Raw genomic sequence first — 14,180 nt, forward strand, 5'->3', positions numbered from 1 at the left:
ACAGACAGAAAGAAAGGCAGAGAGAGAGAGAGAGAAAAAATGGGCACACCAGGGCCTCCAGCCACTGCAAATGAATTCCAGATGCGTGCGCCCCCTTGCGCACCTGGCTTACGTGGGTCCTGGGGAATTGAGCCTTGAGCTGGGGTCCTTAGGCTTCACAGACAAGCGCTAAAGCCATCTCTCCGACGCAACCCTCGCAATTTTGGAGCCACACCGGTGACTTTACGCTGGGTTCTTCAAGCTAACAGACGGAGACCTCTAACCACCTGTCCCACTGAAGGGGCTCCATCCGGGACCTGATGTTGGGTGTGCCTGGCCCCGCCCACCACGGGACCACGCCCACCGCCGGGTCCCGCCCCCCCGCGCTCAACAGTCAGCCTGGCAATCCCCGCGCAGGCGCCGCGCGCCGTCGCCCCGCCCCTTTCCGTCTCCAGCCAATGGCCTGCTTGCTGCGCCGGCGCGGAGGGGGGGGGGAATCACTGGGTCGGCCTCCCGCCGCCGGGCGCATGCGCCTGGAGGGCCGGGCCGGGTGAGGGCTTCCGTACCCTGGGCGGGGAGGCGGGAATGGAATCGGCCCGGCTCTCGCTGGGGGCGCCCACGGCGGGCGGGGGGAGAGCGGCGGTCCCCGGGGAGACGGCTGCAGAGCGGGGTCTGGGTCGGCGGGCTGACGCGCCCGTGTCCGTGTGTGTGTGCGCGCCCAGGGACACATGGAGAGCTGTTGGGCGGCGGCGGTGCTGAACGGGGTGGACCGGCGTGCCCTGCAGCGCTCGGCCCGGCTGGGGCGAGAAGTGCTGGAGCGGGCCAGGAGGAGGGCAGTGAACTGGCATGCGCAGGAGCACCCCCGAGGCAGCGTGGGGGTCCTGTACCGGGAAGGGCCCTGCCAGGGAAGCCGGTCTGTCCCGGGTCCCCAGCGCCTCCTCCCGGCAGAGGTGAGGGCCGCGATTCTGCCGGCGGTGACCTGCAGGGGCCGGGGCAGGCCCCATGGAAGCCCCCGAGGGTACCTGCCCTTGGCTGAAAGATGGAAGGTGCCAGGGCCATGGATGGGAAATCCTTCGAAAACTGCTTTTTTGATGGATGGAGTCTTGTGGAGTAGCTGTGGATTAATGACAGCGCTGGGGACTAGGCTACTAAAAAAAAAAAAAATTCTTCGTGGTCCGTGCACGGTGACCTGTCACCATACCCTTTGGGAGGTGGAGGACAGGGATCATGGTCATTGTTAGCTACATATCCAGTACGAGGCCGCCTGTACCCTGTATCAAATCATTTTTAAGTTCTTACATACTACCAACTGTTGCTAAGACAAACCAGGAAGTATGTATTTTACGTCTGAATAAATTATATGCCTGTCACATTCAGTTAGAAGTCCTAGGAAGACCCATCTTACCTGAACCTGCAACTTGCAGAGGGCTTTACAAAGTAAAGAAAGGCTGTTTCTTTTTTCTCTTTTTTTTTAAAAAAAAAAATTGAGAATTTTAATACAGCAGCATACTACAATTTGGTCATAATCCTTTCCCATTACTGTACCCCAAAGGCTATTTCCAAAATGATGTGGGCTGGGTTGATGCCTCAGTAAGGTAAGGTACTTGCTTTCAAAATCTGCCCACCCAGGTTCAGTTCCCTAGTTCCCACGTAAAGTCAGATGTACAGAGTGGTGCATGTATCTGGAGTTCTTTTATAGCAGCAAGAGGCCCTGGTGTGCCCATTCTCATTCTCTCTCCCCTCTCATATATGAAAATATTTTTTTTTTTGGAGAAAGAGATTTTTTAAATAACTTTCATGATTGTAAACAATATCCCATGGTAATGCCCTCCCTCCTCCCCCCCCATGAAAACATTTTTAAAAAGTTAAGTGGCATCGTTCTCAGTGGGGAATCCTAGATCTTACCTGTGACCTGTCATTTATTCAAATAGAGAGAAGAAAGGCTCCCAACCCTTAGTGCTTCCTTCCAAACAATGGCTGAATTCATGGACTATACTTCAAGTCAGTGTGGGGTAAGTTGGTGTGAACTGAAGCTGTGTCCCTGACCACTTGTATTTGGGGAGAATCTGTCTCCTGTATACCCTGCCCCACAGGCCTTCATGATAATTAAACCAGGCAGTAAGACTAAGTTAGGATTCATCCAAAAAATTTGTTGAATTCTTAATTATTGAAAAGCTGCCCGCATTGAGTTTTCAGTTGGAGGTGAGAAAGTAGTGGGGGGTAGCTTATTCGCTGAATTCCACAAGTGGAATTTGAGGGTGTTTTTTCCTTTAAGCTTCAAACTGAAGTTACAATCTTCAGGATCACTCTAAAGGAAACTTGAGTTTCTTTGTTTTCAAAATATATTAAATCAGAGCTGGAGAGATGGTTCAGCAGTTAAGGTACTTGCCTGCAAAGCCTAAGGACGTGGCTTCTATTCCCCAATACCTATGTAAAGCCAGATGCACAAGGTCGCACAAGCGTCTGGAGTTCATTTGCAGTGGCTAAAAGCCCTGGCATGCCCCTCCCCATCTTCCCCTTTCTCATAAATAAGTAAAATAAAAAAACAAGTCAAAAGCTGAAGTTTACACAGTAGATCTAATAATCTTTAATGTTTGTTTCAAGTTCCTGGTGACATAGCTTTTAAGTATGTCTCAGTGGTTGTTGGTGACAGGAGATAGTCATGTGAAACAGAGTATGTCCCTGGTCAAGAGTGTGAGTTTTTTTTTTTTTTTGTTTTGTTTTTTGTTTTGTTTTCTAAGGTAGGGTCTCATTCTAGCTCAGGCTGACCTGGAATTCACTATGTATTCTCAGGGTGGCCTTGAACTCTTAGCGATCCTCCTACATCTGCCTCCCGAGCGCTGGGATTAAAGGCGTGCGCCACCACGCCCGGCAAGTTTTTTTTTTAAATACTTTTTATTTATTTATTTATGAGAGAGAAAGAGAAAGAGACAGAAAGAGAGAATGGGCACGCAAGGAGGGCGAACTCCAGAAACATGTGCCACCTTGTGCATCTGGCTTACGTGAATCCTGGGGAATAGAACCTGGGTCCTTAGGCTTTGCAGGCAAATGCTGTAACTGCTAAGTCATTTCCCCAATCCCTGAAATTTTTTTTTCAGGCAAGCCCAATAATCTGGCCTTTTTTTAAATGCAAGAAAGTGAGAGTGAAGGGGAGGGATGAACAGAGAGGGAGAAAATTGGTGAGCCAGGGCCTCCAGATACTGTAATCGAATTCCAGACATGAGCACCATCTTGTGCGCATGTGCAACGTTGCACACTTGTATCACCTTGTGTGTCTGGTTTATGTGGGATCTGAAGAGTCGAACATGGGTCCTTAGGCTTTGCAGTCAAGTGCCTTAACCACTAAGCCATCTTTCTAGCCCAAGAGTGTGTTTTTTTTTTTGTTTTTTTTTTTGGTCTTTTGAGGTAGGGTCGCAATCTAGCTCAGGCTGACCTGGCACTCACTATATAGTCTTAGGGTGGCCTTGAGCTTACAGCAATCCTCCTACCTCTGCCTCCCAAGTGCTGGGATTAAATGCATGTGCCACCACACCCGGCTTGAGTGTGTGATTTTTTTGTTTGTTTGATTTTTGTTTTTCGAGGTAGGGTTTCACTCTAGCTCAGGCTGTCCTGGAATGATTTTTAATGGCATGGGCTACTTCTTAGACGTCCATATCCAGCCAGCCTGTTGGTCTCACTAGGCCTTACCTAAAGCCTATGACCAGAGCAGTGACAAATGGGAAATGTGCTCTTGGGCATGAAGCTTCATAATGTATTTTAGCTTCTCATTGTAAAATGAGGATTGAGCTGGGCATGGTGGCACACGCCTTTAATCCCAGCACTCAGAAGGCAGAGGTAGGAGGATTGACATGAGTTTGAGGCCACCCTGAAACTACATAGTGAATTCCAGGTCAGCCTGGGCTAGAGTGAGACCCTACCTCGAAAAACCAAAAAAAAAAAAAAAAAAAAAAAAAAAAGTGAGGATTGATCTCTCTCTCTCCCCCTCTCTCCTCTCTCTGGTTTTTTTGAGGTAGGGTCTCACTCTAGCCCAGGCTGACCTAGAATTCACTATGTAGCCCCAGGCTAGACTCAAACTCCTGGGCCATCTTCTTACCTTAGCTTCTCGATTGCTAGGATTTATAGGTGTGAGCCACCATGCCTGGCTAAAATGAGGATTTCAAAAGCCCCATTCCATATAGTCTATTTCTTTGGTTTCCACTGAGGGAAGATTAACAGGTTAATCAAAAATTAAAACATGAAAGATTTAAATGAGGTTTTTGATAGAATTCATTGAAATGGGTAAACGAGAGTGTTAAGTCCTTCACACATGCTTAGGTCATCTTTAATTCAAGTTTCATATATGAAGATCTCCAAAAATGGTGGTCTGTGTTTTCTTTTGCTTTGCTTTGAGATAGGGTTTTATGTAGCCCAGACTGGCCTTGAACTTGCTATATGTCCAAGGCTAGCTCTGAACTTTTCATCTTCCTGCCTCTGCCTTTCCATATGCTGGAATTATATGTGTGCCCTGCCATGCCCAAACTCTACATTTATAAAAAATCCCTGTGGCTCCAATAATAAGATTCTAGCCAATGAGATATATGACTCAGACATTTTTTAAAAATTATTTATTTATTTATTTATTTGAGAGCGACAGACACAGAGAGAAAGACAGATAGAGGGAGAGAGAGAGAATGGGCGTGCCAGGGCTTCCAGCCACTGCAAACGAACTCCAGATGCGTGTGCCCCCTTGTGCATCTGGCTAACGTGGGACCTGGGGAACCGAGCCTTGAACCAGGGTCCTTAGGCTTCACAGGCAAGCACTTAACTGCTAAGCCATCTCTCCAGCCCACATTTTTTTTTTTTTAAGGTAGGGTCTCACTGTAGCACAGGCTGACCTGAAATTCACTATGTAGTCTCACAGTGGCAATCTCATGGCAGTCCTCCTACCTCTGCCCCCTGAGTGCTGGGATTAAAGGCGTGCACCACCACACCCAGCTCAGAAAATATTTTTAATGTTCTTCCTTGTCCTAAACTGGTTGTAGAAAATCTGTAACTTCAGCTCTGCTGTGAAGTGATTAACCTCAGCACTTGGTTCATGGTTCAGTAAAAGGAATAATATCTGTGGTTTGGGGTTTAGCAAACTGGTGTTCTTCACCGTGGTCTTCAGTTCATGCTTCAAGTCTGCTATGGAATGGAGCCTCGACCTTCTAAAGACTGAGAATAGTGTTCTGGGTTTGCCTCCACAAATTTGAGGAAGCCCCTAGAATGTACCATTAGATCCCTATGCTGAGTGCTTTCCTGGCCTCTCGGCCTTCTAGTCACATGCTTTTGACACTGCCCCTTCAGTGTGTCCCAAACCAGCAGGCTTGCAATGTCTTCATCATTACTCATAATCAAGGGCCAACCTAAGGTTAACTTGGAAGGAGGAGGGGGAAACACAAGGGAAAAAAAGTAACTTTTCTGTTACACTGAAGACCATTCCTTCCACTCCCAGGCCTGGGGCCCCTGAGGAGCAGGGCTGCGCAGCTCTTGGGCTTACGTTTCATCTCCTGCTGTCTTTCTAAATCTCAAGGAAATGTTCCCCTTGCTTCCCACGTCTCTGTCTAAGACCTTGGCAAGTAAACATGGAACTGTTGATCCCTATTTGTCAGGGAGGAAATGAAAGGGCATGTGTACTTGACACTGGGGCAAAGATGTGAAAAGTGTTTAACCTGGCAAAGAATGCCATCCGGCCCACCTCTAGCTGGCTGGGCTTCTTGCCCCACAGAGGCAGTAGATGGCAGCAAAGCCATGCCAAATGCAATGTCTGTGCCCACTCTGCTTCAGCTTAGCCCTGTCCTCTGGTTTCAGACACCTGTCAAAAGGAAAGGTCATTTAGCTTTATACTCTTGCCTCCCTCCTATCTCATGTTCCCTATTAGTGGGTGAACAATCCAACCTTTGGTGAATTCTGCTTCACAGTGATAGGAAGAGCTGACATGGAAGGATCAAAAAGCGACGTTGCTGTGAACACTTGGCTGCTACAAGGCAGTTGTCCCTGTGGTAACTTTTCTGACACTTCCTGCTTAAAACCCCAAAGGCCAGAAGGATCGTGAGGCCCTGCTTTCACAGTCTGTATTTATACTGAAAGTCAAGATCAAGCGAGCTTTTGCCCTGCTTCACAGGAGGTTTCTGTCCTCCCTGAACTAGCCTTAGGACAGAGGGTATATTCAAAAAAAGGTGTTTTTTTTTTAACATTTATTTATTGGGGAGAGAGGAAGAGAGGGGCAGATAGAGAGGAAGGATGCACCAGGACCTCCAGCCCCTGCAAATGTACTTCAGCTGCATGCGCCACCTTGTGCATCTGGCTTACGTGGATACTGGGGAATTGAACCTGGGTGCTAGGTTTCACAGGCAAGCGCCTTAACCACTAAGCCGTCTAACCCTAACTAAGTCCCCAACCCAAATTGGTTACGCGGTGTCTTCCCCGTTACTTCTCTAGAAATACTACTCATCTGTGCTGGAAGAAGGAGGGGCAACCCATGTCTATCGTTACCACAGAAGGAGGCTGCCCGAGCGGCATGCATCCTCCGACGCGGACTGGGGCCAGGTGCGTATCTGCAGCTGTCCCGCGCTGTGCCTGCCACCGTGCGTGCCTGCACCCCACGGACGCGTCAGCCCCCAGCCCTAGAGAACTCCCAGCAGCGAGCACGCGCTGCGGGTCTGTCCAGAACACAAGGGTGTAGGCTCTTTACTTGAACCGGTAAGGATTCCCGGACATGCTGAAGAACCACATATCCTCTTCTGTAAGTAGGGATTGATTGGAGGGCTTTGTAATCATTACATCTTACTGAGATAGTGATAACTATCATGTCTTTGGGAAGTTTTTTTAAATTTTTTTTGTTTACTTATATTTATTTGAGAGAGATAGAGAAAGAGGCAGAGAGAGAGAGAGAAAGGGCGCACCAGGGCCTCCAGCCGCTGCAAACGAACTCCAGACGCATGCGCCTCCTTGTGCATCTGGCTAACGTGGGTCCTGGAGAATCGAGCCTCAAACCGGGGTCCTTAGGCTTCACAGACAAGCGCTTAACCACGGGTTGAGGGATTGGTCTCATAACAACAACAAAAAAAAAAATGTGCTTTTGAGACAGAATCTTGCTGTGCTGTCTAGGCTGGTCTTGAATTCCTGCACTCAGATTCAAGTGATCTTTCCATCTCAGTCTTCAGAGTACCTGGGACTTCATGCCCTCTCACAGAATCCTTCCCTAAAGATAATACCAGGTGCAGGCCTCATCTCATCGACATGTCATGGGGAAGCCCAAGGCTCTGCTTACTCAGTGGGAGTTGTCAGTGGTGGCAGTTTTTGAGAAAAGTAGGTTTTTTGTTTTGTTTTGTTTTTTGATTATTCGTTTATCTTTGAGAGAGAGAGTGGGGGTGTGCCAGGGCCTATAGCCACTGCAGACGAATTCCAGATGCATGTGCCACCTTGTTCATCTGGCTTATGTGGATACTGGGGAATTGAACCTGGGTCCTCAAGCTTCAGAGGCAAGTGCCTTAATCACTAAGCCACCATCTCTCCAAGCCCAGTTTTTGGCTTTGATATTTCTTAAACTCTCCTAGTTGCACCCAAAGATGGCAAACTTAGGTCCAAGGCCTAATCTCCAAGTTGAACTTCTGACTTCTCTGGCATATGGGTGGTTCTTCTTCCTCCTCCTCTTCTTCCTCTTCCTTCTTCTTCCTCCTTCCTTCCTCCTCCTCCTCCTTTTTCCTTCTTCCTCCTTTCTTCTCCTCCTCCTCCTTCCTACTTCTTCCTTCTTCTTCTTTCTCCTTCCTTCTTCCTCTTCCTCCTTCCTTCCTCCTGACAGGGTCTCACTCTAATGAAAATTCACTCTGTATCCCAGGATTACCCCACTATTTATTTATTTATTTATTTGACAGAGAATGAGGGAGAGAGAGAGTGAGAGGATGGGTGTGCCAGGGCCTCCAGCCACTGCATACAAACTCTAGATACATGTGCCCTCTTGTGCATCTGTCTAACGTGGGTCCTAGGGAATTGAACCTGGGTCTTTTAGCTTTGCAGGCAGATGCCTTAACCACTAAGCCATCCCTCCAACCCATTTTTTTGTTTGTTTGTTTTTGTTTTCTGAGGTAGGGTCTCACTCTAGCTCAGGCTAACCTGGAATATACTCTGTAGTCTCAGGGTGGTCTTGAACTCACAGCGATCCTCCTACCTTTGCCTCCTGAGCACTGGGATTAAAGGTGTGTGCCACCATATCTGACTCACATATGGGTCGTTTTAAGAGATTAGCATAAAGAGGTTTAAGAAAAATGTTGGGTGGGCACAGGGCTGAGAGGGAATGGACTAAAAAAGCCCCCTACAGTATTTTCTGGGATGTGAAGGGCCACCAGATTCTGTACCCTGGATTCCTCTTCAGACATGGCCTGAGTGCCCCTTAAGAAAGTATGTGGTGGGCTGGAGAGGAGGCTTAGTGGTTAAGGCATTTGTTTGCCTATGAAGCCAAAGGACCCAGATTCAATTCCCCAGGACCCACATAAACCAGATGCATAAGGTGGCACATGTATCTGGAATTCATTTGCAGCGGCTAAAGGCCCTGGTGCACCCATTCTCTCCCTGTCTCTCTCAAATAATAAATGATAAAACTAAAAAAAAGAAAGTGTATGTAGTGATGGAGAGATAGCTCAGTGGTTAAGACATTTGCCTGTAAAGCCAAAGGTCCCAGGTTTGATTTCCCAGGACCTGGCACATACAGCAGCTGAAGCCCTGGTGTGCTCATTCTCTCTCTCACTCCATCCCTCTCTCTCAAATATTTTTATTTCATTTTATTTTTTTTTTTAATTTTTTTATTTATTTATTTGAGAGCGACAGACACAGAGAGAAAGACAGATAGAGGGAGAGAGAGAGAGAATGGGCGTGCCAGGGCTTCCAGTCTCTGCAAACGAACTCCAGACGCGTGCGCCCCCTTGTGCATCTGGCTAACGTGGGACCTGGAACCGAGCCTCAAACCAGGGTCCGTAGGCTTCACAGGCAAGCGCTTAACCGCTAAGCCATCTCTCCAGCCCTATTTTTTGTTTTTTTGAGGTAGGGTCTCACTCTAGCCCAGGCTAACCTGGAATTCACTATGGAGTCTCAGGGTGGCCTCAAACTCATGGCGATCCTCCTACCTCTGCCTCCTGAGTGCTGGGATTAAAGGTCACCATGCCCAGCAATAAAGTATTTTTAAAAAGAAAGAAAGAGGGCTGGAGAGATGGCTTAGTGGTTAAGCGCTTGCCTGTGAAGCCTAAGGACCCTGGTTCGAGGTTCAGTTCCCCAGGACCCACGTTAGCCAGATGCACAAGGGGGTGCATGCGTCTGGAGTTCGTTTGCAGTGGCTGGAAGCCCTAGCACACCCATTCTCTCTCTCTCTCTTTCTGCCTCTTTCTCTCTCTGTCTGTAACTGTCAAATAAATAAATAAACAAAAGAAAGAAAGAAAGAGTATGTGGCAGGCATGGTAGCACATGCCTTTAAATCCCAGTAGGAGGATTGCAGTGAGTTCAAGGCCAGCCTGAAACTCCATAGTGAATTCCAGGTCAGCCTGGGCTAGAGCAAGACCCTGCCTCCAAAAAAAAAAGGAAGGGAAGGATATGTGTGCCTGACCTTCAGGGGCACATGTGGTAAAAAGTGGTTGTTCTCCTTCCCTATAAAATGATGTAAGTTGGTACCCTGAAGGGACACTGGTCTTATTAGAAGTACTAATGGGCATTTTTACTTTTCTTTCCCAGAATCCAGGAGTCCCTGGTTACACTCTAGGAAGCCAAGTCTCAGAGAAGTCGTCTCTGTTAGTAAGTAACAGGAACTAGGATTTAAACTCAGCTTCATCAGACCCCGAAACCCATAAGGATAAAAGTTATGGTGACAAACACATGGTGTAAAATATTTCTAAATGCATCAGAAAGAACCTAGTAATTTATATGGTAACTGAGAAAAAGCATACAAAACAATTCTAATGAAGAGGACATTTCTTTACACTCCAGAAGTCAAAGTGTGGGTCCTTACCAATATCTCTACTTGTCTTGTCAGGGAAAAGACAGAGAAAAGGCGTCCCTTGGCCTAGGAAGCGTCTGTGAAACATCAGAGTCTGCACAAGAGGCATCCCAGCCCGTGAGTACGGGGTGCTGGGCTTCACTGTCTCTCTGGACAGTTGACCTTTCAAGCATAGGGGCTATTTGTATGCAACATGTAGCACTCTTAAACTGCGGTGTTCTTACACTTGGTGAGAATACACACAATTTTGGCTCAGTGTAAAATTGTGCTTTCTTGGTATCTTTCCTTCACTTGAAGCTTCAAGGATGCTCTTTGTGCCTCAGCTCATAGTTGTGGTTGGAAAGAATTTGAAGTATTCATATCTCAGTTCCTCCAGCTCAGCTGGGCTGCCCTGGGTCCTGCTGGAATTCCACCATCTGTTCAGGCAGCAGGGAGGCCTGACCACCCGCTTACGAAACGCGACCACTGCTGAGATTCTGAAACATATACATTTGGTGAGATATCAGGTTCCAAAACATTTGAAGGCATGTGTTCCCATTTTCTACAAGTGTTTTTCTAGTTTATATACATATATACACACATAACGGTGCATTTTTTCATTTTTAGGATATAATACGTACTAGTTCATGGGCCCAGGGAATGCTTTCAAAACTTGGAAGGGTTAGAATTCTGAGGAAAGGAATTTTAGCATGTCACCCCAATAAATTCCTTACTTTTAAAAATATTTTATTGAGCCGGGCGTGGTGGCGCACGCCTTTAATCCCAGCACTCGGGAGGCAGAGGTAGGAGGATCGCTGTGAGTTCAAGGCCACCCTGAGACTCCATAGTGAATTCCAGGTCAGCCTGGGCTAGAGTGAGACCCTACCTCGAAAAACAAAAAAAAAAAAAAAAAAAAAAAAAAAAAATATTTTATTTCTTTTTATTTATTTGACAGAGAAGAGAGAGACAAAGAGAGAGAATGGGTGTGCCAGGGCCTCTAGCCAGTGCAAACAAACTCCAGATGCATGTGCCCCCTTGTGCATCTGGCTAACATGGGTGCTAGAGAATCGAACCAGGGTCCTTTGGGTTTGCAGGCAAATGCCTTAACCACTAAGCCATCCCTCCAGTCCAGTTCCTTTTTATTTGTATGCAGTCTTTTCCTCACCGGGATTTGGATTATGCCACAGTGAGTAGCAACCACACAATTCTGCTTCTGGCACAAACACAAGTTGTTGGGCTTAGACGCCACCTCGCTGCTGACTCTGGTCCTGTTCCTCTTCCCGGTGCTCCAGGGTCAGTCACAGAGGCGCGTCTCTCCTCAGTGTCACCTTGCACGCAGACCCGTGGGGCGTCCCTGGCTGCGATTCGGATGCAGCTGTATTTTCTTAACGTCACTGTTTACACAGCTGACAACCAGCACGTAGCGGTGGCATTGCCAGGTTCGTGGTATCCATTAGATGGTGACAGACCTTAAGTTTGTCAGAAGTGACACAAGAGAATGTCACATAAAGCAGCTTTTGAAAAGCTTGGCTTCACATCTATCCTAAAAGTACAGATATTATCAATTATTTCTGCTCATAGAAGTTGCAGGCTGGGAGTTTGTTTGTCCACGCGTGGTGTTAGAAAGGACAACTTCTGTCTGTGGCTCTTGAGCAGTGAACACATTGTGGTCGTACCCCATTTGTCACTGTCTCACTTAGCCCAGGCTGACCTGGAATTCACTATATAGTCTCAGGGTGGCCTTGAACTCATGGCGATCCTCCTACCTCTGCCTCTTGAGTGCTGGAATTAAAGGCGTGCACCACCTCGCCTAGCCACTTTACTCTTACTTGCTTTCTCCTGGCTTGTGACTTTGTCCTTTTGCCTTATGAACTGAGACCCGTCCTCTGCCTGCATACCTACCAAGACCCTCTTCCCAGTCAAGTCTGAAGTCCAGCCTTGGACGGTAGCTTGCGCTCATTTCACTGTGAACACCAGCCTCCCCGTACTTGGCTCCCAGGGCTTTACTGTGTAGGAAAACCAGTCTTCCAAGGGAAGGGCTTTGCCAGCAGCTGACTTGCTGCTTCACGACAAATGGTGTCCATTCCTATTGTTTTTAGCTTTAGGAGGAAGTAGTACTTCACCTTTTCTGATAAGGAATCCCACAGAGTGCACTTAAGGACGTGGTTGTTGGGGCTGGAGAGATGGCTCAGTGGTTGAGGTGCTTGCTTGCAAAGCTTAATAGCCTGTTTTTAGTTCCTGGGTACCTCCATAAAGCCAGATGCACAAAGGGCACATGCATCTGGAGTTCATTTGCAGCGGCAAGAGGCCCTGGTGCTCCCGTTCTCTCTGTCTCTGCTTGCAAATAATTAAAAAAGAACATGGTTCTTGGGCTGGAGAGAGAACTTAACTGTGCAAAGCCAAAGGACCCAGACTCGATTCCCCAAGAGCCCCAAAGGCCGGAGGCACAAGATGGCGCATGTGTCTGGAATTCATTTGTAGGGTCGGGAGGCCCTGGCACACCCATTCTCTATCTGCTTTGCCCCCCCTTTAAATAAATAAATTTAAAACAAAAACAAAATGAAAATTTGTTTTGGGGGGTTTCTTTTTCAAATTTTTATTAACAACTTACATGATTATAAAAAATATCCCATGGCAATACCCTCCCTCCCCCACAAAATGAGTTTTTTAAAAAACATGGTTTTCTATTTCAGAGGACCTTGCCATTACTACCCATCTCTGCTCACAAGTGCCCTTGTCTGCTTTGATCCCCAAAACAACAGCCCTCAGGCTTTCACTCTGCTTTGTTCTCCATCCAACTGGGGTTCTTTTTATAGCCTTCCATGTTCCTGTAATGAAAGCGTCCCCGCGTGCTTACTTGTGAGGTAGGTACTAGGGCCGATTAGAAGCAAGGCCGCCCACACGACGGAGTGCTGCGAGTTATTGAAAGGACAGCACTGTTATGTGACCAAGTGAGCCTTGTGAGGAGGACCCCCATGCCCCATCTTGGAACCTCACTCCTTCCCACCTGTGGCACACAGAGTAGCCGGTGGGCATGCTGTGGTGGCACTGAGATGAGGCATCTCTAAACTGCTCTGCTGCTTTTCCTTCCAGGCTGAGGACACTGCCAAGGACCTCTACATAGAAGTCTATCCAGGGACCTATTCTGTCACTGTGGGCTCCAGTGCCTTAACCAAGAAGACTCACGTGGTTGCTGTTGACTCAGGACAAAGTGTGGACTTGGTCTTCCCCGTCTGAGGTCAACATCGCTGCCATTACATTGCTTTTTTTCAGTAGTGAGAAGAATAAAGCCACGATATAATTTTCTTAACGGCACGTTGATTCCGTTTTGCCTTCTAGCTGGGGAGGACCAGCCTTTTTGGGAACTGGAGTCTGTCCCTTTCAGAGCCCGTTTTCACCTGAGAACCTTGAAGGCCCGCACGCCTGCAAGCAATGATGAATTGATGCCATGTACACATTTTTACTGCTGCTTTCCACGTAAAGTCAATTATGGTAATAAAGGGAAAGATTTGAAACAGAGAATTTGACTTTATTGGTACTAAAGAGAAATAAAGCACTGTCTCCTAGGTACAACTGTAGACTTGATGAGACTGGACACATTTACCCAAAGCAGATGGAGCACACCATGTCACTTCTGTATAACAGGCAGCTTTAGCAGTGTCACCAAGCCCTGGCAGGGAGTGCCAGGACAGGACGCCCAGTTCTGTGCCCCTCCCAACTGTGCCTTCCTGCTCATCTTCAGAGAGCTCTTAGTGGGGTGAAGGTGCTACTGTGAGTCACCCCTCACCTGTGACCTATGACCTATGCTATGCCTCCTTCCATCGAAGCAGGCCGTGTTGGCTGCGCTGTGTAATCCCTCAAGTATTTAACCATCATTATTCCTTAACCATCCATAAGAGATGAATAAAAATCCCAAATCTAAAAGCTGGGTGTGCTGGAGGCAGAGACAGGAGGAGCACTAGGAGTTCAGAGCCAGTCTGGGCCCGAGTGAGACTGTGCCTCAAAACAAAAATTCTGAACTTTGCCAGGTGTGGTGGCGCACGCCTTTAATCCTAGCACTTGGGAGGCAGAGGTAGGAGGATCACTGAGTTCGAGGCCACCCTGACACTACATAGTGAATTCCAGGTTAGCCTGGGCTAGAGTGAGACCCTACCTCAAAACAAACAAACACAAAAAATCCTGAACCTTATGCTGAGTATAATTTTAATGATCAAAAATCATT

General features: G+C 47.5%; 1 protein-coding gene across 3 annotated transcripts; it reads left to right on the forward strand.

Moving 5' to 3' along the window:
• The first annotated feature begins 577 nt into the window (after positions 1–577).
• On the forward strand, positions 578–13,477 carry Akip1 (A-kinase interacting protein 1). Of its 3 annotated transcripts, none has more exons than XM_045146553.1 (7): positions 578–929; positions 1,911–1,991; positions 6,439–6,546; positions 9,718–9,777; positions 10,016–10,096; positions 10,347–10,473; positions 13,052–13,189. In XM_045146553.1, exons 1-6 carry the CDS (start codon positions 708–710, stop codon positions 10,449–10,451), a joined length of 657 nt encoding a protein of 218 aa, XP_045002488.1. In that variant the 5' UTR covers positions 578–707; the 3' UTR covers positions 10,452–10,473; positions 13,052–13,189. The 3 variants fall into 3 exon arrangements, with proteins under 3 accessions (XP_045002488.1, XP_045002489.1, XP_045002487.1); XM_045146552.1 differs by lacking the exon at positions 10,347–10,473 and adding an exon at positions 13,298–13,477 and having other exon boundaries at positions 586–929; positions 13,052–13,196; XM_045146554.1 differs by lacking the exon at positions 13,052–13,189 and having other exon boundaries at positions 10,277–10,413.
• The last annotated feature ends 703 nt before the right edge of the window (positions 13,478–14,180 follow it).

The sequence above is a fragment of the Jaculus jaculus genome, chromosome 3 (assembly GCF_020740685.1).
Source record: "Jaculus jaculus isolate mJacJac1 chromosome 3, mJacJac1.mat.Y.cur, whole genome shotgun sequence".
Lineage (NCBI taxonomy): Eukaryota > Metazoa > Chordata > Mammalia > Rodentia > Dipodidae > Jaculus > Jaculus jaculus.

What these genes read in the sequence shown, in the direction of transcription:
- Akip1 (XM_045146552.1), top strand. Translation starts at nt 708, where the DNA reads ATGGAGAGCTGTTGGGCGGCGGCGGTGCTGAACGGGGTGGACCGGCGT. An exon ending in ATACTTCAAGTCAGTGTGGG is followed by an intron (nt 1,992 to 6,438) that starts GTAAGTTGGTGT and finishes TTACTTCTCTAG; the next exon opens with AAATACTACTCATCTGTGCT. An exon ending in CCGACGCGGACTGGGGCCAG is followed by an intron (nt 6,547 to 9,717) that starts GTGCGTATCTGC and finishes TTTCTTTCCCAG; the next exon opens with AATCCAGGAGTCCCTGGTTA.